Here is a 26939-nt window from a genome sequence, read left to right on the forward strand (position 1 = left end):
GTAGTAACAAAAAAAGGCCTTGAAGCGGAGATTGTTCATATAAGTCCATTGTTGTACTTATAAAAAGACTACTTATTGAGTAGTGAATTTCCTTTTCATTGGGCAGACTGCTCTCCAGAGTACGTGACTTTGTATCGAAATTGGTTACCAATATCTTTGTGTCATTTATTTTTACGCATTGTTTTTAATTTATCTTTTTACTGCATCGAAATAAATTATCGCATACATTGACTCTACATTGTCTTTAGCATCTTGTCTCGGAGCATAATTTCACTAAAGGTTTGTAATCTTAAATGGCATGCTTTAATCTCACATGTTCGATCAAACTTCTCTTCATGTTTTATTGTTGGTTGGTAAATTATCCAACACAATATTCTTGTTTGGTTGAATTGAATGTAAGACAACTATTGCTACAAGATCTAAATAAAATTGATTCGAAGTGTAACCGACAAGCAACAAATGCAAAATTGCGTAACACAAATTTAGAGAAGGAATATACGTTACACATCAGATCATGGCACATTTTTACCCCTTGTTCCTATACAAAAACAAAGCATCAATACCCCAAAAAAAAAAAGTCCATAGCTGGAGTTTATAGTTTTGAAGGACAACAAATGAACAAGTGAAACTAATTAACAAGACGTTACGAAAGACTGAGGAAACCATCTCGGCAAAAATTTGTATTTGACTTTCACAAGCAGCGCGAATATACCATAACAGGGTATGTGAATCACAGCCAGGCAAAAATACCTGCACATATCAAAAAATCACTTGATCTCCTTAGTTGTACATGTATACATTTTATACATACTTAATGTGTAATGGGAATTTTACCATAAAGGAGCCCATGGCGTGTTAAGCTCTAGAAAAGGATAAGGCCACCTATGTGAGAAATATTAAAAACAATCACATCTTTAGATTATTGATTCCCCAAACTAATATGTTAATGTTGTATATTAATTAAAATTAGACTATGGGTACCATGAGAAACCACAGGCGTGGATGACCCATTGGAATATGATATACAAACAGCTCCAAAGCACAAAATATGCAAGCCTGAACCACGGAAATGGCTGAAACACAAATATATATACATCTATTTAGTTTAACAGAAGCTGTTTTAGTTTGTATGGAATCAAATAATTAGTGATAAAATACACTCACGAGGCTATTCAAAGCAGTGTCCAGCAGAAGAAAAACCAAGTTGAGTGTGTGCATACACCCCATCAACTATCACATTATCAATTAGAAGTTTAAATCAGAAAAAAGAGAAAATATATGATAATGAGGATCATAAGAAGAGAAGAGATTTTACTAAATATTGTAATATAGGATGATATTTTTCACCAGATAGAGTCCAAGATGAGTGCTGGACATGAATGGGACGATGACACACCAAAAGACGACGTCGGTCAGGATAACAGCCCCGGCACAAGTCTGTTAAGAATCTCACGTCATAAAAAAAGAAGACTTAATTAGTAAGCAACGATACGAGTGAAAAACCTCACAATAATACAAGGTTATTTCAATATATAGATACAAGGAATATACAAGATCCGGACCAAGAAGAATCTAAGCAAGACCATATGATGTTACTAACATCAATTACGAATGACCAACCTGAAAAATGGTTTGCATGAGATGCCCCCAAAAGCCGGCAGATTGGAGCCGATACACATCTTGTGTAGCGTAGAGCTTCCCATTACTCTCACTATTATTATTATTATTGATTAATGCCTCTTCCAAATCACTCTTATTTGAGTACACCCACCATCCATGTGCCGATACAATCATCCCCACCTATGCACACATACATACACGTAATGCATATAGATATGGTCTTATATAAGATTTCGATTGTTAGGTCTATATAATACGTACCGCAAAGTAGATCATAACCAATGTAAAAGTCCACCTGCGCAGGTAATCATGATCAAGCACTGGATATATAATTATAAATGGATTAAAAGGACGAATTATACATATAAACATATATATAGTAATATATACTCGGTGTAGTAGATGAAAATGGAAGCGTCCCAGTCATGGATGTCCCAAGCCAAGAAAGCTGCGAGGACAAGGAGGGAGAGAGAGCGAGTGAAGAAGAGCCACTTGGGATGAACTCCTTTCCAGCTGGACACGGGGCTGCTGGAGGAGGAACCTTCATATCTGAGGATCACCCACAAGGCACAGCAACACGATACTCCTACGATGCCGAAGCACACGAAGTCGTACCAGTACACCTCCAATCCCATGTTTTCCTTTCTCGGATCAGAGAATTACCATCCAAGCAAACTGGCCTTTCTTGTACACTAGTTAGTTTGTTGTTACGGTTGATGCTTTGCTACGACTGGTAGTTTTGACTATCTGCTCTTTCACTCCAATACGCTTTTTCATTTTTATATCCTACCTCTTAATCATGTGATCCACCACAACTTCAAACCTTATGAAACACCTAGCTAATGGGACAGCTCATCTTAGTTTCTAAACACGTGTATTAAACTATTTCGAAAAGAAAAAAAATATGCGTATTCAACAAAAGACAATAATAGTCGTATATGTCGCTCCACTGTGATAATTGTAAAATCTGGTCTTATTAATGAGCAACATTTCGTAAATCATCTAATATCTCTCAATATTTTTTTTTCGTATAGGCTGAAAAATTGGATCGACGACAATTTAAAGAAAGAAAATTAGATCGAAAACGAAATAAGATGGAAAGTCAATTAAAAGTGAGATTTTATTTTCTATAAAAATTTAGATGATAAATGAAAATCCACTAAAATTTATAGCGCACGCGAGATTAATTTCCATCTAGTAAATATTTGAATTGTCAAACATCACGTTGCTAAGTCAAAAGTTGACACATATATGAGCAATGACCCGGTAGAACCGGCGGGACCGCCATATCTCTAATATCTCTTATATGACTTCACACACACACAAACATTATAAAAAAAGCAATTTATAATAATATTTTAGATTAATTAAGAAACAACACATTATAAAATTATCATCAAACAAATTATTAAATATGTACTTACAATAAAACTAAATATTTTTCAAGAAAATTATGTTTAAAAAAAACAAGATAATTGCAAAAATTCTACTATTCTTGATAGATGAAAATTTAGATTACATCCTTATATTTAAAATTATCTAATAACTCATTTTTAATTGATAAAATAGCAAACTCAATCGGTCTTTCTTTTCTTGGCACATTTATGATCTCAAATAGAACTTTATCAACTTCAACTTCAAATAGGACTACTAATATTTTGACAAAATTTAGAAGAAAAATTAAAACAAAATTAACAAAAATTAAAATAGAAAGCAATAACAGGAAATAAATAATAAGAGTTAAAGAAAGATTAAACATGGAAATGGTTTTGCTTAAGATGTGTAACAATATGTATCTTCATAAAACATGGAAATGTGAACTTCAGTCTTTTTTTTTTCTTTGATCAATCTCTGACTTCTATTTTTTTTCTTTCCTGTGTACTATTGTAAAATCAATTGAATTAAGAAGGTATAAATAGGAGAACAATAATTTTTTTTAAATGTTTGATTTTCAACATTATTCCGTTACAATTTTTTTAACATTAAATAACAAATTCGTAGCTATTTTTTTTTTTTTTAAACTTGAATGATAATTTTTTGGCTATATAAAAATTCGCACTTATTTCATTGCGCTAAATTTGGACCAAAATAAATAAACATATTACCCAAACATAAAGCGAAATGACATCAACTAGTAACAACTTTGATATTTTGGACTAAAATAATAGCAACTAGATTTTTGGACACTTTTACTAGTAATTGTAGACTTATCTACAATTGTTGTTAATTGTAGACTTGTAAGTCTACAGTTTATGACAATGGTATACTTTCATGTCTACAGTTACTAGTAATGTTGTTGCTCATTTCCGGACAACGATTTAGAAGCCTCAAACGGTTCGACCCAAGGTCGAACCGAGTGGTCGCGTTTGGGCTTGAGCGTGTCAGATTTGGTATCCCAAGTCATCCCTTAGCCTGGATGTTGATAGCGTTCGTCGAAACACCTAAAATAAGAGGAAAACACGTGAACTACAGGGGGGAAACAGAAGGGGTTCCTTTGTTTACCTCTTCGACGCTCAACATTAGGAGGATTGCGATGGAGTGTAGAGGTGTTTAGAGGTTCGTCGCTCGCGTTGAGTGAACCGAGTGAGTTAGGGCTTCATCAGCGTTTCGGGTATTCAAGCACGAGGAGAATTAGATTACCTTTTGGTGAGGGCCAAGCCTTGTATTTATAAGGCTTGACTGGACCCTTGGAGGGGCCGGGAGGCCAAGGGGCCGAGTGGCCTGCTGGACGGCCGAGAGGCTTGCAGCCCGGATGGCCGAGCAGCCTGTTGGACGGCCGAGAGGCTTACTGCCCGGATGGCCGACTGGCCGAATGACCAAGTGGCCGAGAGCCGAGCGGCCGACTGTCCGAGTGGCCGACTGACCGGGTGGTTGTGGTGCCGAGCGGCCGGTGTTGTCAATGGTGCCCACAAGAATAGTTGTAGTCTTTATTTTGTACATTTGATGTAATAAAGTCTCACGAAGACTCTTTCTTGTAATTGCTTATTCATTAATAAAAAGTTGAAACGTTCATTCATTCTTCCTTGTCTGTTTGAAGCTTTATGATAAAACACTAGTCTTCAGTCCATAAACAAACTTAACAACTTACGAAGAGACAAATGTAGATTTGCATGAACAAACTCTTCGTAGTTTCCTTAAAACGATATATTCGCAATCTAAGGGTCAAAGGACTATTGACCTCAGTACGATTGTTAGGAGAATCTATGATGTCTGGTTATGGGGCATGGAGAGTTGGAGACTCAATAGTTCTTCTAGGTATCTTCCGAAGGTACTGAATTGACCAGTGTACTTCTAGAGACAAAATAAGAACAAACTATTTAACCTCTTATGTCTCGAAGTCACTACGTATGAATTGCATCGTGCTTACCTTAATCCTGAAATGAGACATGCCATTTCATAGCTTACGTATTCTCATTTGAGAAAGTCAGAGTTCGGACTCACTATGTGATTCTGAATAGGGCCTATTGGTGAAGTACTAAGTTGTGAGAATGTCATGAGTAACTTTGTGAAGTTCTCATAGATATGGAATTCATGTACAAGATTGCTGAAATACAATGTATATCACCTCATGCTTTGTTCCTTGGAATGTGAATAAATGAACTGGCCAGTGTCCAAATTGAGTCCTGACTCTTTTGGATGAAACAATGTGACTTGTTAACTCTTCGTCAATACATTGTTTCTAACTTATTCACAAGCGACAAATGAGTTGAGGAAATAACAGCTAGAATGGTAAAATGGTAATTTTGTAAATACCGACTAGCTGATGATATTCATGAAGGGTAAATATATATAATATTCAGTAGATCCGCTCATCATAATTTGGTTGAATTCTCGAGTAGAAAATAAATTCATTTGAACCGAGAGATTTTCAGTGTCAACTCTTCAGTGGAGTCAGTTGACATTAAGCTAAACTTGGAAAAGGTTTGTGAACTTTTGAGTCCAAGTGTTTAGCTCAAGCTTTGTTCATTTGGATCCATGAGGTCACTGTCACAAATCATATCGAGTAGGAATAGTGAAACTAGAAGCTAAGTCAAAACAAGAACGAGACAAGTTTTACGAAAATTGTCAAAAGGGTAATTTTGTCTTTTTGGACATGGAATGAAATGAATGTCAATAAATTTTTTTTTGACATGGTCATATGATGACTAATAACACTCGGCCATGATATGATCATTGGGCCTCGTGAATTAATTTCATTTCATAGAATTTTACTTGAAAATTCTTAATGGGCTTTTCTTATGTTGTCATGAACAAGTAAAGAAAAATCTAGAAAGGCTTTCTAGAAGCCTTTTGGCCGTCCAACCCAAGGAAATGGGAGACTACAACCCTTAGTATGAAAGAGAGTTTATTTTGTGCATTAATGTATGAAGATACTTGCCAAAAGAAAAAGAGGAAAAAAATTTCCTCTAGGAGGAAATGACATGGGCGGCAAAGGCAAGCAAAATAGGAAACAAATTTTTGACATTGTCATATGATGACAAATGAAACTTAAAACACTCGGCCATGAAGAGTTTATTGGGCCTTTAGGATTAATTTCATTTCATGGAATTTTACTTGAAAATTTTTAATGGGCTTTTCTTATGTTGTCATGAACAAGTGAAGAAAAATCTAGAAACCCATTCTAGAAGCCTTGCACATCCAACCCTAGGAAAAGGAGGCTGAATTTCGTTCATGCCATAGTGTGAAAGAGAGTTTATTTTGTGCATTAATGTATATAGATACTTGCCAAAAGTAAAAGAGGAAACAAATTTCCTAATTGAGGAATGTATTTGGTCGGCCAAGGCAAGCAAAAAGAGGAAACAAATTTGCTTCTAGAAGCATAGAGATGGCCGTGTAAATTAAAGGGGATAAGGGCAATATTTGCTCATGAATATGTGATATTCTACAAAAGAGGAAACTACCTTTATGAAGGTAATCCCTCCCTTATAAATAGAGGCCCTGTTACCGGTCCATCTCGGCCCGGTATAGCAGCGGCGGCCGCGATAGCAACCACCCCGGGACTCCCCCGACGCAAGGCTAACCTCCGGCCTCATGAGCTCGGCCTCCAGCTCCATGGCCGACCTCCGGCCTCATGAGCTCGGCCTCCAGCTCCATGGCCGACCTCCGGCCTCCTGAGCTCGGCCTCCAGCTCCATGGCCGACCTCTGGCCTCATGAGCTCGACCTCGGCCAAAGGCCGAGCTCGGCTATCCTCGGCCAATGGCCGAGCCTGGCTATCCTCGGCCATTGGCCGGTCCTAGAGCCAGCCTCGGCCAATGGCCTGCTCAAATAGCCTCGGCCATTGGCCGGCCCTAGAGCCAGCCTCGGCCAAAAGGCCGACTCAAATAGCCTCGGCCATTGGCCGGCCCTAGAGCCAGCCTCGGCCAATGGCCGGCTCAAATAGCCTCGGCCATTGGCCAGCCCTAGGGCCAGCCTCGGCCAATGGCCAGCTCAAATAGCCTCGGCCATTGGCCGGCCCAAGGGTCAGCCTCGGCCAATGGCTGAGCCAAGGCCATCCTCGGCCAAGGGATTGCCCAAAATGCCCCTTGGTCGCCTATAAGTACCGAGATCCCTCCCCTGGTCCAGGTAATCCATTTTTGAGTCCCGAAACGCTGTCGAACTCATACTTCACTCGTTTCGCTCATCTTTGGCCTCTCACCCTCTAAAACCTCTATACTCCACCTCAATCCCACTTATGTTGAGCGTTGAAGAGGTAAAAAGAGGCACCCCCTCTGTTTCCCCTTTGTAGTTCACGTGTTCTCTCTTCCTTTTCAGGTGCTTGGACGAACTCAAGGGACATTCACAGCTAAGGGACGACTTGGGATACCAAGTCCGACACGCTCGAGCCGAAGTGAGACCACTTGGCCTGGCCTTGGGTCTAACCACTTTGGGCTCCTAAATGGTTGTCCGAAAAACAGCGACAACATTTTGGCGCTAGAAGGAGGGGATCTCTCAACCTTGGCGACGCATTCTCTCTACCACTCTTCTTCATCCTTCAACAGCAAAACTCTCGATAGATGAGTCAATTGCCCGTCACCTCCGTGGGCGCCCGGGCGACTAGCTCGAGGTACGGCCTCCGAAGCCCTACGCATCGTCTAGGAGGGCAACCTCGTGATAACGAGAGCCAGCCCCGAGACCCGGCGAATGACCCCGAGGCCGCAGTTCGAGAGGACACGGCTCGAAGGCTCGCCGAGCTCCTAGACCGCCCCGGCATCACCGGCGCGCTCATCGCCGACCTCCTCGACTCCAACAACGCCGACGACGTCAACCATGACGAGAAAGACCCCGATTACATGGCGGGGTCGAGAACCGACGAGACCAACCTCCACCACGCTGTTCACAAAAAGGGACGCACGCGCATGCTTCCAAGGGGACACCCTCGGGCGACCGCGCCGAGACGTCAACTTTCTAACGAACACGCGCACGCACCCTCGAGGGGACACCCTCGGGCGACCATGTCAAGGCATCAAGTGTCGAGTAATACTCGGGGACGCTCGACCTCCAGGTCCCGAAAGGGACGCTCCAAGCTCACCATCCGCGTCCAAGACCCCCGGGGAGATGGCGACGTCAATGGCCATGGCGTCTGTCGAGGACGTCACTCGAATGACGTACCCTCGCCTAAAGTGATAGGAACGGCCACCGGGGACTTGAGAGATCGCCTCAATTCCCGAAGGGAATCTCTTGGGAGCGACTTGAGAGAAAAACTCAACGCCCAATGCGGGATCGAGAGAGAAGTCGTCTTGGGACGTCAACCACCCAACGTGGCTGACCGCGCATCCAACAAGAAGCGAACCGCCATACTCATGGCACCAGCCACCGGTCTCGGCTCGCGAAGGAAGAGGCGTAGAAATGGTCAAGTCCCTAATGACCACCCCTCTCCAGCCCCGAAGCAATCCTTCGTCCCACTCAACACAACGCCCGACCGGATCCTGAGCTTACACAGGGAGAAGCTAGGATCTCCGCCCCCGCTTAAGACGGACCCCGCGACGAGGGACAGAAGCAAGCAATGCGAATATCATCGGGATCACGGACACCTGACAATCGAATGCTACCAGCTTGGGAAGCGAATTGATTCCCTGATCCGAGGTGGGCATCTCAAAGAGTTCGTCACATTCGCTAGCAAGGCGACCCCGACCGAGCAACCGGCTTGTCAAAAGGGAGAATCCTCTAGCGCAAAGACAGTGAGATGATGAGCACTGTCTAACACGCGCCTAGCATTCGCGGCCGCGGCCGACACAACTTTCGTCACTGCATTCGCGCTTGAACTTGTTGTCATTTTATATAAGACATGTAAATTCCCTTTTCCTAAAGAGGCCATGTGCCAAGACAAGCTGTAACAACATTTTCATTCCAATAAAGAGTTGTTCTACTAGTTGTGACATCCTATTGTATATCTCCCACTCAAGAGTTTCTTGGTCTTCGTCTCACAAACACAAAAAACTCGGGGGGCTAACAGGGATCAATACCCAATCAACTAAACAACTCAAAAAGAAAAAAAAAACAAAATAAAAATAGAAGCATAACAAAGTCTCAAGGGGCCGATGGTTAGGCCGGAGGTCCCAGAGAGAGACGGTCTACACACTTCTCCTCGAGTTGAGTTCACTCCTCGAGTCGAGTACCGAGTCCACGAGTCGACAAGCTACTCCTCGTGCCAACTCTACGTTTATCCTCGAGTTGAGTTCACTCCTCGAGTCGAGTACCGAGTCTACGAGTCGACAAGCTACTCCTCGTGCCGACTCTACGTTTCTCCTCGAGTTGAGTTCACTCCTCGAGTCGAGTACCGAGTCCACGAGTCGACAAACTACTCCTCGTGCCGACTCTACGTTTCTCCTCGAGTTGAGTTCACTCCTCGAGTCGAGTACCGAGTCCGCGAGTCGACAAGCTACTCCTCGTGCCGACTCTACACTTCTCCTCGAGTTGAGTTCACTCCTCGAGTCGAGTACCGAGTCCACGAGTCAACAAGCTACTCCTCGTGCCGACTCTACGTATCTCCTCGGGTTGAGTTCACTCCTCGAGTCGAGTACCGAGTCCACGAGTCGACAAGCTACTCCTCGTGCCGACTCTACGTTTATCCTCAAGTTGAGTTCACTCCTCGAGTCGCGTACCGAGTCCACGAGTCGACAAGCTACTCCTCGTGCCGACTCTACGTTTCTCCTCGAGTTGAGTTCACTCCTCGAGTCGAGTACCGAGTCCACGAGTCGACAAGCTACTCCTCGTGCCGACTCTAAGTTTCTCCTCGAGTTGAGTTCACTCCTCGAGTCGAGTACTGAGTCCACGAGTCGACAAGCTACTCCTCGTGCCGACTCTACGTTTCTCCTCGAGTTGAGTTCACTCCTCGAGTCGAGTACCGAGTCCACGAGTCGACAAGCTACTCCTCGTGCCGACTCTACGTTTCTCCTCGAGTTGAGTCTACACCTCGAGTCGAGTACCGAGTCCACGAGTCGACAAGCTACTCCTCGTGCCGACTCTACGTTTCTCCTCGAGTTGAGTTCACTCCTCGAGTCGAGTACCGAGTCCACGAGTCGACAAGATACTCCTCGTGCCGACTCTACGTTTCTCCTCGAGTTGAGTTCACTCCTCGAGTCGAGTACCGAGCCCACGAGTCGACAAGCTACTCCTCGTGCCGACTCTACATGTCACCTCGAGTTGAGTCCAATCCTCGAGTCAAGTACCGAATCCGCGAGTCGACTAGCCACTCCTCGTGTCGACTCTACATACCTCATCTGGTCGAGTTCACTCCTCGAGTTTAGTACCAAGTAAGAATGGGCCACCAGAGTACCCAAACGTGAAACGCGCACCAGGGCGCCGCACTAACAAAGGCAAAAGGCTCGACCCAAGAGACCCAACCCGGAAATACGACCAGCGCACTAAGGTGCCACACTCGCCATGTTCATGAGGTGATATGGCCACACAAATGTGCCACCACGCTCGTCGCCCAGCTCGTGAGCCGAAAGGCAGCGAGTTACAAATGGGTTTCAAAGGTTTGCGTTCGCCGGACGTATCTGGTCTAGCCAGCGTCCACGGGAAACCTGGCCCTAGGGCCGGCCAATGGCCGAGGCTATTTGAGCCGGCCATTGGCCGAGGTTGGCTCTAGGGCCAGCCAATGGCCGAGGCTAGCTCTAGGGCCGGCCAATGGCCGAGGCTAGCCAGGCTCGGCCGATGGCCGAGGATAGCCGAGCTCGGCCTTTGGCCGAGGTCGAGCTCATGAGGCCGGAGGTCGGCCATGGAGCTAAAGGCCGAGCTCATGAGGCCGAAGGTCAGCCATGGAGCTGGAGGCCGAGCTCATGAGGCCGGAGGTCGGCCATGGAGCTGGAGGCCGAGCTCATGAGGACGGAGGTCGGCCATGGAGCTGGAGGCCGAGCTCATGAGGCCGGAGGTCGGCCATGGAGCTGGAGGCCGAGCTCTTGAGGCCGGAGGTCAGCCATACGTCGGGGGAGTCCCGGGGTGGTCGCTATCGCGGCCGCCGCTGCTATACCGGGCCGAGATGGACCGGTAACATTACCCCCCGAGTTTCCGGTCGAGCGTAGGTCGAGTGGAAACTCAAAATCTACGCTTTCATACGGATGCGGGATGAACGCTCTCGGGTTTGCGAGCATGCCGTAGAAGGGCTTTCAATGCATCGCGGGGGACGGCCTCTAGTGCGTCACGAGGGACAGCCTTTGTGCGTCACGGGGAACGGCCTTTGTGCGTGTCATATGTTCTCAACATACTATCGTAGTCGACTCGCACGGTTTTGTCGGTGCGCGTCTTATTTGCTCGACTTACCAGCGAAGGCGTAATCGATTTGCGCGACTCGGGCCTCGGGGGGCCCCGGTGTCACGTTCGTGTGACCGGGTTTCCCGCGGACGCTGGCTAGACCAGATACGTCCGGCTGACGCAAGCCTTTGAAACCTGTTTGTGACTCGCTGCCTTTCGGCTCACGAGCTGGGCGGCGAGCGCGGTGCCACATTTGTGTGGCCGGGTTTCCCGCGGACGCTGGCTAGACCAGATACGTCCGGCGGACGCAAGCCTTTGAAACCCATTTTTGACTCGCTGCCTTTCTGCTCACGAGCTGGGCGGCGAGCGCTGTGCCACATTTGTATGGCCGGGTTTCCCGCGGACGCTGGCTAGACCAGATACGTCCGGTGGACGCAAGCCTTTGAAACCCATTTGTAACTCGCTGCCTTTCGACTCACGAGCTGGGCGGCGGGCGTGGTGCCACATTTGCGTGGCCAGGTTTCCCGTGGACGCTGGCTAGACCAGATACGTCCGGCGGACGCAAACCTTTGAAACCCATTTGTAACTCGCTGCCTTTCGGCTCACGAGCTGGGCGGCGAGCCTGGTGCCACATTTGCGTGGCCAGATTTCCCATGGACTCTGGCTAGACCAGATACGTCCGGCGGACGCAAGCCTTTGAAACCCATTTGTAACTCGCTGCCTTCCGGCTCATGAGCTGGGCGGCGAGCGTGGTGCCATATTTGAGGGGCAGGTTTCCCGTGGACGCTGGCTAGACCAGATACGTCCGGTGGACGCAAGCCTTTGAAACCCATTTGTAACTCGCTGCCTTTCGGCTCACGAGCTGGGCGGCGACCGCGGTGCCACATTTGCGTGGCCAGGTTTCCCGTGGACGCTGGCTAGACCAGATACGTTCGACGGACGCAAGCCTTTGAAACCCATTTGTAACTCGCTGCCTTCCGGCTCATGAGCTGGACGGCGAGCGCGATGCCACATTTGCGTGGCCAGGTTTCCCGTGGATGCTGGCTAAACCAGATACGTCCGGCGGACGCAAGCCTTTGAAACCCATTCGTAACTCGCTGCCTTTCGGCTCACGAGCTGGGCGGCGAGCGCGGTGCCACATTTGCGTGGCCAGGTTTCCCGTGGACGCTGGCTAGACCAGATACGTCCGACGGACGCAAGCCTTTGAAACCCATTTTTGACTCGCTGCCTTTCTGCTCACGAGCTGGGCGGCGAGCGCTGTGCCACATTTGTATGGCCGGGTTTCCCGCGGACGCTGGCTAGACCAGATACGTCCGGTGGACGCAAGCCTTTGAAACCCATTTGTAACTCGCTGCCTTTCGACTCACGAGCTGGGCGGCGGGCGTGGTGCCACATTTGCGTGGCCAGGTTTCCCGTGGACGCTGGCTAGACCAGATACGTCCGGCGGACGCAAGCCTTTGAAACCCATTTGTAACTCACTGCCTTTCGGCTCACGAGCTGGGCGGCGAGCCTGGTGCCACATTTGCGTGGCCAGGTTTCCCATGGACTCTGGCTAGACCAGATACGTCCGGCGGACGCAAGCCTTTGAAACCCATTTGTAACTCGCTGCCTTCCGGCTCATGAGCTGGGCGGCGAGCGCGGTGCCACATTTGCGTTGCCAGGTTTCCCGTGGACGCTGGCTAGACCAGATACGTCCGGCGGACGCAAGCCTTTGAAACCCATTTGTAACTCGCTGCCTTTCGGCTCACGAGCTGGGCGGCGAGCGCGGTGCCATATTTGCGTGGCCAGGTTTCCCGTGGACGCTGGCTAGACCAGATACGTCCGACGGACGCAAGCCTTTGAAACCCATTTGTAACTCGCTGCCTTCCGGCTCATGAGCTGGGCGGCGAGCGCGATGCGACATTTGCGTGGCCAGGTTTCCCGTGGATGCTGGCTAAACCAGATACGTCCGGCGGACGCAAGCCTTTGAAACCCATTTGTAACTCGCTGCCTTTCGGCTCACGAGCTGGGCGGCGAGCGCGGTGCCACATTTGCCTCGGCCAATGGCCGGCTCAAATAGCCTCGGCCATTGGCCTGCCTAAGGGTCAGCCTCGGCCAATGGCCGAGCCAAGGCCATCCTCGGCCAAGGGGTTGCCCAAAATTCCCCTTGGTCGCCTATAAGTACCGGGATCCCTCCCCTGGTCCAGGTAATCCATTTTTGAGTCCCGAAACGTTGTGGAACTCATACTTCACTCGTTTCGCTCATCTTTGGCCTCTCACCCTCTAAAACCTCTATACTCCACCTCAATCCCACTAATGTTGAGCGTCGGAGAGGTAAACAGAGGCACCCCCTCTTTTTCCCCTTTGTAGTTCACGTGTTCTCTCTTCCTTTTCAGGTGCTTGGACGAACTTAAGGGACATTCACAGCTAAGGGACGACTTGGGATACCAAGTCCGACACTCTCGAGCCGAAGTGAGACCACTTGGCCTGGCCTTGGGTCTAACCACTTTGGGCTCCTAAATGGTTGTCCGAAAAACAGCGACAACAGGCCTCATTCTCATTGTTCATTCATCCCAAGTTTTAGAGATTGAGAGCTTCTCTCTCTAGCTTGGATGCCCATCCTCTCTCTCTCTCTCTCTCTAAGTTCTTTTCGTTTTTGTTTTGGCACCTAGGTCCTCATTTGACCTAGCGTTTTTAGGTCTTCGACTTTGAGACTTGTTCTCGAGCCGTCGTGTTTAAAAGTGCCCACTCACTAATTCCTTGTCTCTCGAGTGATTCTTGTGATAGAAACTATCGTGGTTGCTCGTGTTGCCGAGGGAGGAAGAGAGACGTGTTGCGAGGGGAGACGAACGTTACAACTTTCCAAAAGCTTCTCAACGTTCAAGCTTCTAAAAAGGTTAGTAAATTTATTATGCTCATAATAGTTTTATTTACATGTACTTGCTCTTTGTCTAGGTTAGTAAAATCGTTTTACTTGTCAAAAGAAAATTTTTAAATTCTGCCGCTTATCCGAAGTGTTAAACTTTTTCTTAACCCTAGATCAATTCCAACATCTCTCGATTCAAATGAATTTATTTTCTACTCAACAATTCAACTTAATTGTGATGAGTGGATCCACTGAATATTATCTATGTTTACCCTTCATGAATCTCATCAACTAGATAGGATTTACAAAATTACGATTTTACCCTTCTAGCTATTATTTCATCAACTCCTTTGTCGTTTGTGAATAAGTTACAAACAATGTATTGACGAGGAGCTAACAAGTCACATTTGTTGTCGCACGAAAAAGAACAACGATTAGATACCTCGGGCGGTTCGATCCAAGGCCGGACCAAGTGACCGCGCCCGGGCCAAAAGTGGGAGCTCGTAGACCGGGAGGTATGTTTTGGGGGGTGTGACCGTGCCAAAGGTTGGCTGCCTACGTACCCTTTAGTCGGGATCAGGTCAGAACGTAGTTCAATTTGTGTGGGGAGGCTATCTTGGGCTCGGAGGCTTTGTGAATCCAAGGCTTTAGAGGGGGACCGGACTCGTAGCTTCTAGTGAAGACTTTAGAGGGGTCGCTTGCCTCGTAGCTCGAAGTTCTAGCTCAAGGGCCAAGAAGCAGGAGAGCAGTATGTACTGCAGAGGCTCGGGTCACAGAAGAGGAGCGCGCTCCCTCTCGTGGAGGGGGGTCCTTGACTTTCTGAGCCGAGGGAGGAGGATTGCGCGCTCTTGGAATGTCACAAGAGCACGAAAGAATTCTCAAAAGAAGAGAAATGTTCCAAGAAGGAATTGTGTAAGATTCGTGTTGTCGATCTCTTTCTTCTCTCCCCTTCCCCAAAGGGGGGGGGTATTTATAGTGTTGGAGAGAGGCCTTGGGCCGACCCCTTGAGGCCCACCGGGTGGCCGGGAGCAGGGCGCGCGGGACATGTCGCCCGAACGGGCGCGGGGCGCGCCGGGCGCGGGACATGGTCGGGTGCGGCGTGCCCGGCAATAGTCGTGCCCTGCCGAGGTGGCAAGGATGCTCAGCCGAGGTGGCCGCGGTGGCGAAGAGGCTCGGCCGATATGGCCGAGGTGGCAAAGGTGTTCGGCCGAGGCGGCCGAGGTGGCCAAGATGCTCAGTCGAGGTGCGCGCGGGCCTGGATGCCGGGGCGCATGGGAGTGCGCGCTCGGGCCGGGAGGCCGGGGCGCGGGAGCGCGAGCGGGCCGGGAGGCCGGGGCGCGGGAATGCGCGCGGGCCAGGAGGCTGGGGCGCGGGAGCGCGCGCGGGCCGGGAGGCCGGGGCGTGGGAATGCGCGCAGGCCAGGAGGCCGGGCGCGGGAGCGCGCGCGGGCCGGGAAGCCGGGACGCGGGAGCGCGCGCAGGCCGGGACGGGCAGGGCGCGGGGTGCGCGCAAGCTAGGGTGCGCTGGAGCGCAAGCTAGGGCGTGCTGGGGCCCATTGGGCCAGGGGCCGCTGGGCTTCTGGCCGGCGGAGCCCGGCCGGCCTTGAAACGTTTTTGAATTTCTGATGTCCCGAAAACGACCGGTAACATTAGCCCTCCAAGTTTACGGCTTACGGGACGTAAGTCGTGAACTTTAGAAGAGAAGAATGGTGTTGAGGTAATTTCACCTTCGATCATGTGTGACCGTACGCGCGCATATCTTTCTCTCCCCATTTTTTTTGTTGGCCGGGCCCCTGGGGGTCGGACCGGGCCGGCCGGGCAGCAGGGGCCGGCGCGGCCTGGCGCTTGGGATTGGCGCGCGCGCGAGGCCGGCCTGTGGTCCGGACCTTGTGTCGCGCGCGCAGCAGGGGAGAAGGAGCAGGGTTTGCTCCTTCCTCTCCTATAAATAGGAGAGCTCCCGCCCTTTCTGTTCACACCTGGCAGCTTCTTGGGAAATTGGAAAATTCCTTTGACTTCGAAACTTCCCTTTGGGCCGCCGACTTTTTTATTGTTTTTTTTATGGGGAGCGAGCTTATTGCCCACGTTGATGATCCTGAGGCCGACTCTTGCGGCCCTCTCCCAAATTTTGGGGGGGCGGCCGAGGGTCCCTTTGTGGAACTTGACGAGGTCCCCATATTTGTCGAGGAAGACCTCAGTGCGGCCGACGAATGGCTCGCGGAGCTGGGGACTGACGCCGCGGCGATAGCCGAGCAGGCGGGGCCCAGGAGTGGCCCTCCTACCAGGTGCGGCCCCGAAGGGGAGAACGAAGGGTCCAAGGACTCGCGTTCGTCACGCCTGGTGATCAACCTCGTCTCCCGTGAGGCATCCTTTGACCCCCCCTCGCTCAAGCAGCGAGGTGAAGCCATGGCGAGCGCCGGGCTCCTCCGGGCGTCTGACTTAGACGCCTCGGGTACCGGGCTTTCGATAGTGCCGTCCGAGTCTTTTTTGGACGAGATTTATTCCGATGATCCCCTAGGGTCGGGTTCGGAAGACCCTGAAGAGGACTTGGGGACTCCTTCCGCGAAGGGGAAGGAGAAACGCGACGGCAAAGTGCTGGCGACGGCTTGGTCAGCTTCCCAGTCCGCGGAGGCCTCGGGCTATACCTATGCCAGGTCTTTGGAGAGGACCCGCATGTACGGAGTAGGCGACTCTGTTGCCCCCGTCGGCTTAGACTGCAACGGGGTTGATGCTGCAAGCACGCTCACTTCCCGAGTCTTCAGCACGCTCTGGGAGACATATAACATCCCTCCTTCGGTGGGGCTGATCAGACCTGCCCCCGAGGATAGTCCCTCTCGTCCAAGGGACGGGTATTCGGCCGTGGCGATTGGGAGTCTCGCCTGCGGGCTGCGCCTTCCGTTTCCGGCGATCGTCCAGCAGATTCTGATCCGGCTAGGGGTTCATGCGTGCCAGATGAGCCCGACGTTCTATCGCCTGTTGGCTACGTGCTTTATGGAGTGGCACTGCCAGACACAGCGTGCCATGACCATGGACGACTTCCATAATTTGGTTGCCGTCTTCCCGGCGCCGGGGCAGCCAGGGTTTCATATGGCCCGTGCCCGGGGCAATGTGAGGTTGGTCGAGGATAGTGATCCGCCTAGCCACCGGGCGTGGGTGTGGGTTACCTCGGACGCCTTTGGCGGGGCACCCCTTCGCTTTGGTCGTCTGGCCGATTTTTCAGCGGATGAGGGGGCAGCGGAGCTCCCCTTCGTGAGAGAGATATCGGGGATGTCGGAAGCCCGCAAGGCTGGCGAGCGGTTCCGTTCCCCTGAGTTGATGGCGCTCACTGGGTGGTTCCTGCCCTTTGCTCCGGGCACCGAGGAGGCGCGCCGGGCGAGCAGGCCCCCGAGTCCCGTGGTTCAGCCAGCTGCTCCTGCTTCTCGAGGTAACTTTTACGGCTTTGTAAAAATTTTCTGTTCGGCAGGAACTTGACTTTCGCTGCTTTGCCTTGCATAGCTGCGAAGAGGCGAGCTAGGAGGTTGGCTCTCGCTTCTCGGGACCCCGAGTCGATGGCGGAGATTCGCTCTAGGGTCGCTGACCGTAAGGCGAGGGGAGAGGGCGTCGAGACCGCTGGTGCGGTCGAACCAGAGCCTCGTGCCTCTTTGAAGAGGGCTTCGACAACGGCGCCCCCGATGAGTGTTCCGAACCCAAGAGGGCGAACTCGGCGGTGGAGCTGGAGGCGATAGAGGCTCGAGGGGATTGCTTCCTTCATCTCGAGGGATCCCCACTATCCTGGTGGAAGGGCGTGGTGTCGAAGAGCGACATCGCCTTCTTTCAGGCGGGGGTTACTGACGCTCAGAGGGTCAGTATTTTTGATCATTTGTCACAAGCGTAGGTTTTATTTTTAACCTTTGCTTTTTGTCGTCGCAGGCGTATGCGAGGGCCGTGCGAAGTGACAGGATTCTGGATGACTTCATTCGGCGCTTGGGGGCATCCCAGGACGAGCTCGCTCGGACGAAGGCTAGGCTGGCTCAGGTCGAGCGAGGTTCGCACCTGGGGGCGGAGACCGAGATGCTTCGAGGCCAGCTTCGCGAAGCTAAGGTGGAACTCCAAATTGCACGGGATCAGCGTGATGGAGCCCAATTGTCGGTGGCCAAGATGGCGGGGGAGCTGACCGAAGAAAGGCGAGCTAGCGAGGTGGCGACCCGATCAGCGGAGATTTTTCGCACTGAGGTTACCGACCTTCGGAGGCAACTGGATGCTCGATCCGATGCCTTGGAGACGTCGCACTGCCAGCTCACTTCGAGCGAAGCGGCGCGTGTTCGGGCAGAGCGCGAGCGCGACTTTCTGGCGGCGGAGAACGCTCGTCTCTCGTCCCGGCTTGCTGAAGCGGAGCGAAAAGCGTCCGACTTGTAGGATGACTACGACATAGGGGTCGAGGACGCCCGTCGTGCCGGAGCGGTGGAATGTCGGAATGCGACCGCGACCGAGAACGAGGCCCGGGGGGTCACTTTCGACTTCTTCGACACCTTGTTTCCCTTGCTGGATGAGGGTACCCCTTGAGCCGTGTGGCTTCTTTTTTAACGCGCATGTTTAGCGCTTTGCATTTTTTCATGCACTTTTTATTCAGCACGTGTTCATTGGATTCGGAGCCGTGGCTCTCCTTATTTATGAGATATTTTTTGTTGCTTTCATGTTGAATGCTATCTCATTTTCCGAGCAGTTTTTACTCACATGCGCCTTCTCTGTGGGCTATCGTGGCCCAGTGACTTCGCTTCGTGCCTTTCGGCGATTGAAGAGGTCGTACCGGGTAGTCCCCGGGGGCTTTGCATTCGTGCCATTGGCGACTGGACGTGTAATTCGCGCCGGGCTTGGCCGGCGTCTTTTGAGTTCGCGCTCTGGAGCAAGCGAACTCTCATGTGTTGCGCCGGGCTGGGCCGGCGTCTTTGAGCTCGTGCTGTTAAGCGACCAAGCTTGCCGGATTAGGCCGGCGTTTTTGAACTCGTGCTGTTGAGCGACCGAGCTCGAATGTGTTGCGCCGGGCTGGGTCGGCGTCTTTGAGATCGTGCTGTTGAGCGACCGAGCTTGAACGTGTTACGTCGGGCTGGGTCGGCGTCTTTGAGCTTGTGTTGTTGAGCGACCGAGCTTGAACGTGTTGCGCCGGGCTGGGCCGCGTCTTTGAGCTCGCTTGCCCTGGAGCAAGTGAACGCGGGTGCGTCGGGTTAGGCCGACGTCTTTTTGGGCCCGCTCGCCTTGAAGCAAGCGGACGCGGGTGCGTCAGGTTAGGCCGACGTCTTTTTGGGCCCGCTTGCCTTGGAGCAAGCGGACGCGGGTTGCGCCGGGTTATGCCGGCGTCTTGTGGGCTCGCTTGCTCTGGAGCAAGCGAACGCGGGTGCGTCGGGTTAGGCCGACGTCTTTTTGGGCCCGCTTGCCTTGGAGCAAGCGGACGCGGGTTGCGTCGGGTTAGGACGCCGGGGCGCGAGAGCGCGCGCGGGCCGAGAGGCCGGCGTGTTGTGGGCTCGCTTGCTCTGGAGCAAGCGAACGCGGGTGCGTCGGGTTAGGCCGACGTCTTTTTGGGCCCGCTTGCCTTGGAGCAAGCGGACGCGGGTTACGCCGGGTTACGCCGGCGTCTTGTGGGCTCGCTTGCTCTGGAGCAAGCGAACGCGGGTGCGTCGGGTTAGGCCGACGTCTTTTTGGGCCCGCTTGCCTTGAAGCAAGCGGACGCGGGTTGCACCGGGTTATGTCGGCGTCTTGTGGGCTCGCTTGCTCTGGAGCAAGCGAACGCGGGTGCGTCGGGTTAGGCCGACGTCTTTTTGGGCCCGCTTGCCCTGGAGCAAGCGGACGCGGGTTACGTCGGGTTATGCCGGCGTCTTGTGGGCTCGCTTGCTCTGGAGCAAGCAAACGCGGGTGCGTCGGGTTAGGCCGACGTCTTTTTGGGCCCGCTTGCCCTGGAGCAAGCGGACGCGGGTTGCGCCGGGTTAGGCCGACGTCTTTAACTCAAACCCTGTTGCGCCGGGTTAGGCCGGCGATCTGGTGTTCGTGCCCTGAGGCTAGCGAATTCGGCTCAAATTTGGCCTTTTTAAGGGTTTGAGGCAGCGCCTTTACGCGACTTACATGCGTCTCGGGAGACGTCTTTCACCTGCACCTTTACGCGTCTTACGGCACGCCGGGAAGGCCGACGTTTTACTCGAACCCGTATGCACGAAGGGCCGTCGGGGACCGAGCTTCCTAAGTCTGTATCCCCGTGGGGGACTTAGGCCTGGGTTGAGCTCGTGGGTTGAGCGACCGAAGTGCTCGTGGGTTGAGCGACCGAAGTGCTCGTGGGTTGAGCAACCGACGTGCTCGTGGGTTGAGCAACCGGACTTATGTGTTGCACCGGGTTAGGCCGGCGTCTTCAAGCTCGTGCTATTGAGCGACCGAGCAGGTGTGTTGCGTCGGGTTAGGTCGACGTCTTTTCTCGGACCCGTATGCCTGATGAGCCGTCGGGCCCGAGCTTCTTAAGACTCTCTGTATCCCATGAGTGGGGGGCTTCAAGGTTTTTCTTCCCTTCTTTCTTTTTTGAAGCGTCGGCACGAGGAGTATCAGTCGACTCGTAGACTCGGAGCTCGACTCGAGGAGACGCGTAGATTCGGTGCGGGGAGTACCAGTCGGCTTTGCGGACTCGGAGCTCGTCTCGAGGAGCGAGCTCGACTTGAGGAGCGAACTGGACTCAAGGAGCGAGCTCGACTTGAGGAGCGAGCTCGACTCGAGGAGCGAACTGGGCTCGAGGAGCGAGCTCGACTCGAGGAGCGAGCTTGAGCTCGACTCGAGGAGCGAGCTGGGCTCGAGGAGCGAACTGGACTCAAGGAGCGAGCTCGACTTGAGGAGCGAGCTCGACTCGAGGAGTGAACTGGGCTCGAGGAGCGAGCTTGAGCTCGACTCCCGGAGACGAGCTCGACTTGAGGAGCGAGCTCGACTCGAGGAGCGAACTGGGCTCGAGGAGCGAGCTCGACTTGAGGAGCGAGCTCGACTCGAGGAGCGAACTGGGCTCGAGGAGCGAGCTCGACTCGAGGAGCGAGCTTGAGCTCAACTCGAGGAGCGAGCTCGACTCCCGGAGACGAACTGGACTCAAGGAGCGAGCTCGACTTAAGGAGCGAACTCGACTCGAGGAGCGAACTGGGCTCGAGGAGCGAGCTGGACTCGAGGAGCGAGCTTGAGCTCGACTCGAGGAGCGAGCTCGACTCAATGCCGGCCTTGTTGAGCTTGCTCTGGTGAGCGACCGAGCTCGCCGAGTTAGGTCGACCTAAGCCTCATCCCAGAAGTGGGGAGCTTAAGGTTTTTACCTTTTTTTTTATATTTTGGCCGTGAATTCTTGAGTGTATGTCGCAGGACCCGTTAGCCCCCCAAGTTTTTAGTTTACAGGCCGTGCCGTGATGACTAAATTTTTTTTTTTATAAAGTGGGTAAAAAAGACCGCAAACTTTATTTTTTATTGATTTTTGCTAACGGGGAACATCCTTGAACAGTGGCCCATAGGCCTTTATTGAATAAGGGAAATCAGAGCAATAATGAGGGGACTTGATCACTGGTGGTACTGCCTCAAGTGTTCGGCGTTCCACGGGTGCCGGATTGGAGTTCGGTCCGTGTGTTCGATGTAGTAGGTCTCGTCATGTATGACTTGTCGGACTCTATACGGTCCTTCCCAATTTGGGCCTAGGACTCCGGCGCCTTGCACTTGGGTGTTCTGGAACACGCGTCTGAGTACAAGGCTGCCGACGGCGAAGATCCGCCTTTTGACTTTGGCGTTGTAGTATCTCTCGACCTTTCGCTTTTGCGCAGCGAGTCTGGTGAGAGCCTCGGATCTTTTCTCGTCGATTAGATCCAGTTCGAGGCGCATGGCTTCATCATTTTCTTTTTCGTCGAAAGTGTCAACCCGATAGGTGGGGACTTCCATTTCCACGGGGACCACCGCCTCAACCCCAAAAGCTAGGGAGAAGGGGGTCTCTCCGGTGGCGTTTCGAACGGTCGTTCGATAGGCCCATAGGATGAAAGGCAGTTCTTCAGCCCAGGCGCCTTTTTTGGCTTCGAGTTTTTTCTTGAGGTTGCTCTTAATCGTCTTGTTGACGGCTTCCACTTGGCCATTAGCCTGTGGATGTCGCGGGGATGAGAATGTCTTGCTTATCCCTAGTTGGGCGCAGATCTCTCTAACCCTCGCATTGTCGAACTGTGTGCCGTTATCGGTCACGATTGACGCGGGGATGCCGTGGCGGCATATTATGGACTTTGAGATGAAGTTCGTAGTGTTGGCCTAGGTGATCTTGGCCAGAGGCTAATCTTCGACCCAGTTAGTGAAGTAGTAGATAGCGACGATGGCGTATTCGTATTGCCTCGGGGCTTTGGGAAGCTTGCCGATAATGTCTACGCCCCATTTTGCGAAGGGGTGTGGAACAACGATGCTACTTAGGGGACATGGCGGCTGTCGTGGAACGTTGGAGAAACGTTGACACTTGTTGCACTTTCTCGCCCAGTCGTAGGCGTCTTTTTTCATCGTTGGCCAGAAATAGCCTTGTCGAAGCGCTGTGAGCGCGAGGGACCTCCCGGCGGCGTGGTTCCCGCAGAGGCCTTCGTGGATCTCGCGGAGGACTTTAGTCGACTCGACGCTGTTGAGACATCGGAGTAGCAGGGTTGAATGTCCGCGCTTGTATAAGGCTTCGCCTCTCAACACGTATTTGGATGCGAGGGCTTTTAGCCTTTCGGCTTCTTTGCGGTCTTCGGGAAGTACCCCTCTTCGCAAGAAGTCCGTAAGCGGGGTCATCCAAGTTGGATGAGCGGCGCTCTCAATCGTTCCCACCTCGTCACGTGAGACGGATGGTCGCGATAGAGACTCGATTGGGATGGTTCCCAGCCCGTCTTCGGTGATACCGGATCCGAGGCGAGCTAAGGCATCAGCCTCGGAGTTCTCTTCTCGTGGGATCAAGATGATCTCGAACCAGGAGAAGGCATCTAGCTTGGCATTTGTCTTTGCCAAGTAGGCGATCATGTTAGGTTCTTTGGCAACGTAGTCGCCTTTAACCTGATTTACGATTAACTGCGAGTCACAGTGTATTCGTAAATTCTGTACGTTGAGCTTTTGAGCGAGCTCTAGCCCTACGATGAGGGCTTCGTACTCGGCCTCATTGTTTGAGGCCTGGAATCCGTAGTGGAGGGCGTAGCGTAACTTTTCCCGGTCGGGATTTGTCAAAATCACACCGGCGCCTGCTCCTTGGGCATTAGATGCTCTGTCTACGTGTAGTTCCCAGATGGGACCCGTAGGGTCGATCTTTCTCTTTCGAGCCGACAAGTCGTCGGTCGAGCCGTCTTCTGCTCTTCCCATGTCGGGAGTGTAGGAGAATTCTGCAACGAAATTAGCTAAGGCTTGAGCCTTTATTGCCGGCCTCGGATGAAACTCAATCCCGTACTCGCTCAATTCTTGGGACCAGACCGCCATGCGAGTCGATGTTCCCTTTTGAAGAGCCTTACTGATTGGGTGCCCGATTCGGACAACGATTGGGTGAGCCTGGAAGTAGGGGCGTAGTTTTTTGGCGGCTACGAGGAGAGCGAGAGAGAGCTTCTCTATCTCTATATAACGCGTTTCGGCGTCAAGTAGGGCTTTGCTTAAGTAGAAGATGGGCCATTGAGCCCTATCTTCTTCACGAATCAGCACAGCACTCACAGCTCGTTCGGAGACGGCGAGGTAAACGTAGAGCGTCTCGCCTTCTTTCGGCTTGGAGAGGAACGGAGGTGTCCCGAAGTAGGCCTTCATTTCTTGGAAGGCCTTCTCGCACTCGTCCGTCCATTCAAAGCTGTCCGTCTTCTTTATTGCTTTGAAGAACGGTAGACACTTGTCGGTTGCTTTGGCCACAAAACGCGATAGGGCGGCAGTCCGACTGGTCAGTTTGGACTTCCTTGACACGTCGCGGGGACTTCATATCGAGGAGTGCCTTGATTTTCTCGGGGTTCGCTTCGATACCTCGACGGCTAACTATGTAGCCTAGGAACTTCCCGGACTCGACCCCGAACACACATTTGTTGGGGTTGAGCTTCATTTTGTACCGGCGGAGGATTAAGAACATCTCCCTCAGGTTGTCTACGTGGTTGGTAGCCAGTAGGCTTTTAACGAGCATGTCGTCCACGTACACTTCCATGGTCTTGCCGATTAGGTCGGCAAAGATCCGGTTTACCAATCGTTGGTAAGTAGCTCATGCATTCTTAAGGCCGAAAGGCATGACCTTGTAGCAGTAGAGGCCGCGATCAGTGACAAAGGTTGTCTTGATCTGATCGGGCTCGTGCATTCGTATCTGGTTATAGCCCGAGTAGGCGTCCATGAAACTTAGGAGTTCATGTCCTGCCGTGGCGTCGACCAGTTGTTCGATGCGTGGGAGTGGAAAGCAATCTTTCGGGTAGGCTTTGTTAAGATCTTTGTAATCTATGCAAATGCGCCACTTCCCGTTGGGCTTTTTGACCATGACCACATTGGCCACCCACTTTGGGTACTTGGCTTCTCGGATGAAACCAGCGGAGAGAAGTTTTTCGACTTCCTCGTTTATCGCTAGGTATCGTTCGGGGTTGAACGCACTTCTAGCTTGTACCTTTTCAGCGATAGTTTTATCGTCATTCAATCGGTGCACAATCACATCGGGGTCTATGCCGGGCATGTCTGCATGTGTCCATGCAAAGACATCCTTAAACTCCCGAAGGAAGGACGCGAGTTGAGTTTTGATGGCGAGAGGGAGTTGTGCACCGATCTTTACTACCTGGTCAGGTTTAGCTTCGTCGAGAACGATCGAAGTGAGATCATCGGGGGTGTCAACTTTCAACCTCTCGATATCGTCGCGGGGGTCTAATTCCCCGAGTTGCCGTGCGTCTTTTTGATCACACGGGTAGTCGTCTTCCAGTTGGTAGATCGTGTTAACCCTTTTTTTTGCGGGCTTGCCGTCCACGCCTTGGACGTAGCATATCCTCGCCTGGGTTTGATCACCGGCCATGACGCCAATTCCCTCTTCGGTGGGGAATTTCACTAGTAGGTGATAAGTGGACGTGATAGCCCTTAGTCTGTTCAACGTGGGTCGCCCAATGATAACATTGTAGGGCGACTCCTGGTCGACCACAAGAAAGGGGACCATGTGAACGACTTCGATGCCTCCGGTAGTTCCGAAGGTGACTGGTAAATCAATGATTCCTTCAGTCATGACCTTTTCTCCCGTGAACCCAAACAGGGGTGTCTGAGTTGGGACAGGGCGGAGCCCCCCGAGCTTCATGCGCTCGAGGGTGGTCTTAAAGATTATATCGGCCGCGCTGCGGTTATCAATAAGAACTCTTTTTACCAAGTTGTTGGCCACCTAGGCCTTAAGGACTATAGCATCATTGTACAGGTGCACAACTCGCTTGGTCTCTTCATTGGTGAATTGTATCGTCTCGTAAGGCACGGACGGAGGTTCCTCGTAGGTGAGGTTAACTTGCCCGGCAAGGCCTTCTTGAGAGGCAGCCCTGAGGAGCCTTTTCCTTTGTCGGGCCGAGTCCCCGTCTTGCAGGCCACCTAGTATGGTGGTGACGACGTGGAGCTGCGCATCAGCCGTAGCTGCGACCGCTGTGCGGTCAGTGTTAGCGTTGGGCCCTCCACTTTTCTCAGACGGTAGCCTGTCGTTGGCGGGGCCTGCCGCTCCTACCAAGCGAAGGACGAACTCTTTGAGCTCTCCCTTCTGGATTAACGTCTCAATTTGTTTCCTAAGATGGAAGCATTGAGCGGTCGTGTGACCGTAATCCCGGTGGAACTCACAATAGCGGGACCGGTCGCGAGATGCGGGGCCGCCTTTCATTGGAGTCGGAGCGGTGAATTTGTCACGCGCCACGGCGTAGATTTGTTCTACCGGGGCGTTCAAGGGAGTGTAACCCGAGTAGTCTCTAAAATTGCTCGCAAGGCGCGGCTTTCGAGACGTAGGGGGCCGGCTATCGGTAGCTTGACCGCCCTTGTTCACCCTTTTGCGGGGGTTACTCGGCTCGCTGCCGGACTCATCTCGACGGCGGGAGCTTTGGTGGTCGCTCCTGCGGCCGTCAAGGTAATCTTCTACCCCCATAAAGGTTTTGGCTCGGTTCATTAACTCGGCCATCGTAGAAGGGACTCTGCCGACGACGGACTTTAGGAAGTCTCCGGTGCGCAAGCCCTCGATGATGGCTGTAATTGCGTCACTGTCATCAAAGCGGTCGACCTTGTTCGATTCTGCGGTGAATCGAGTGAGATACTGTCTCAAGGACTCGTTATTCTCTTGCCTGATTGACCATAATTACATCTTGGTCTTCTTTTGGACCATGGATGTAGCAAATCGTGCCAGGAACATGTCCTTCAGGTCTTTGAACGATTGGACGCTCCCTGGTCTTAAATTCTTAAACCACTCGAAACCGGGTCCGGTGAGGGTAAGACTGAAAGCTTGGCATAGAGCCCCAGGTGAAACGCCCTGCATCGTCATCCAAGTCTCGTAATGTTGGATGTGATATGTGGGATCAGTTTTCCCATTGTAGAGAGGGAGATTTGGGAGTTTGAAGTTTCCCATGCACACCTCAGCAAGGATTTGGGCAGTGAAGGGAGAGGAATGTTCTTCTATGACCCCGTATGTATCACCGGCCAAGCCGCCCTCACGTAGATCTCGTACCTCGTTACGAAGGTTGTGGATCATGGTGACGACATCGAGGCCAGTGTTAGGGGTCACTCCTTGTTCAGGAGGAGTCACCTGTCGCCGTTCATTCGACCCTTGAGCCGTGCGGGAGTCCCCATTGATTGGGCCCGCATGGTTGTGACCCTTGCGAGCACTTAG

The 26939-nt window shown here is 51.8% G+C and overlaps 1 protein-coding gene across 1 annotated transcript; it reads right to left on the reverse strand.

Moving 5' to 3' along the window:
- Positions 1 to 390: 390 nt before the first annotated feature.
- Positions 391 to 2358, reverse strand: LOC149389996 (uncharacterized). The gene is made up of 8 exons (XM_089623951.1): positions 2011 to 2358; positions 1882 to 1915; positions 1621 to 1800; positions 1348 to 1437; positions 1165 to 1230; positions 982 to 1073; positions 835 to 882; positions 391 to 750 (listed from the first exon to the last, which is right to left on the reverse strand). Exons 1-8 carry the CDS (start codon positions 2253 to 2255, stop codon positions 633 to 635), a joined length of 873 nt encoding a protein of 290 aa, XP_089480077.1. The 5' UTR covers positions 2256 to 2358; the 3' UTR covers positions 391 to 632.
- Positions 2359 to 26939: the final 24581 nt, after the last annotated feature.

The sequence above is a fragment of the Urtica dioica genome, chromosome 8 (genome assembly GCF_054948205.1).
Source record: "Urtica dioica subsp. dioica isolate 48M chromosome 8, U.dioica_male_clone48M_v1_H2, whole genome shotgun sequence".
NCBI lineage: Eukaryota > Viridiplantae > Streptophyta > Magnoliopsida > Rosales > Urticaceae > Urtica > Urtica dioica.

What these genes read in the sequence shown, in the direction of transcription:
- LOC149389996 (XM_089623951.1), bottom strand. Translation starts at nt 2,255, where the DNA reads ATGGGATTGGAGGTGTACTGGTACGACTTCGTGTGCTTCGGCATCGTA. An exon ending in CTCATCTTGGACTCTATCTG is followed by an intron (nt 1,231 to 1,347) that starts GTGAAAAATATC and finishes ATAATGTGATAG; the next exon opens with TTGATGGGGTGTATGCACAC. An exon ending in ACACTGCTTTGAATAGCCTC is followed by an intron (nt 1,074 to 1,164) that starts GTGAGTGTATTT and finishes TTTGTGTTTCAG; the next exon opens with CCATTTCCGTGGTTCAGGCT.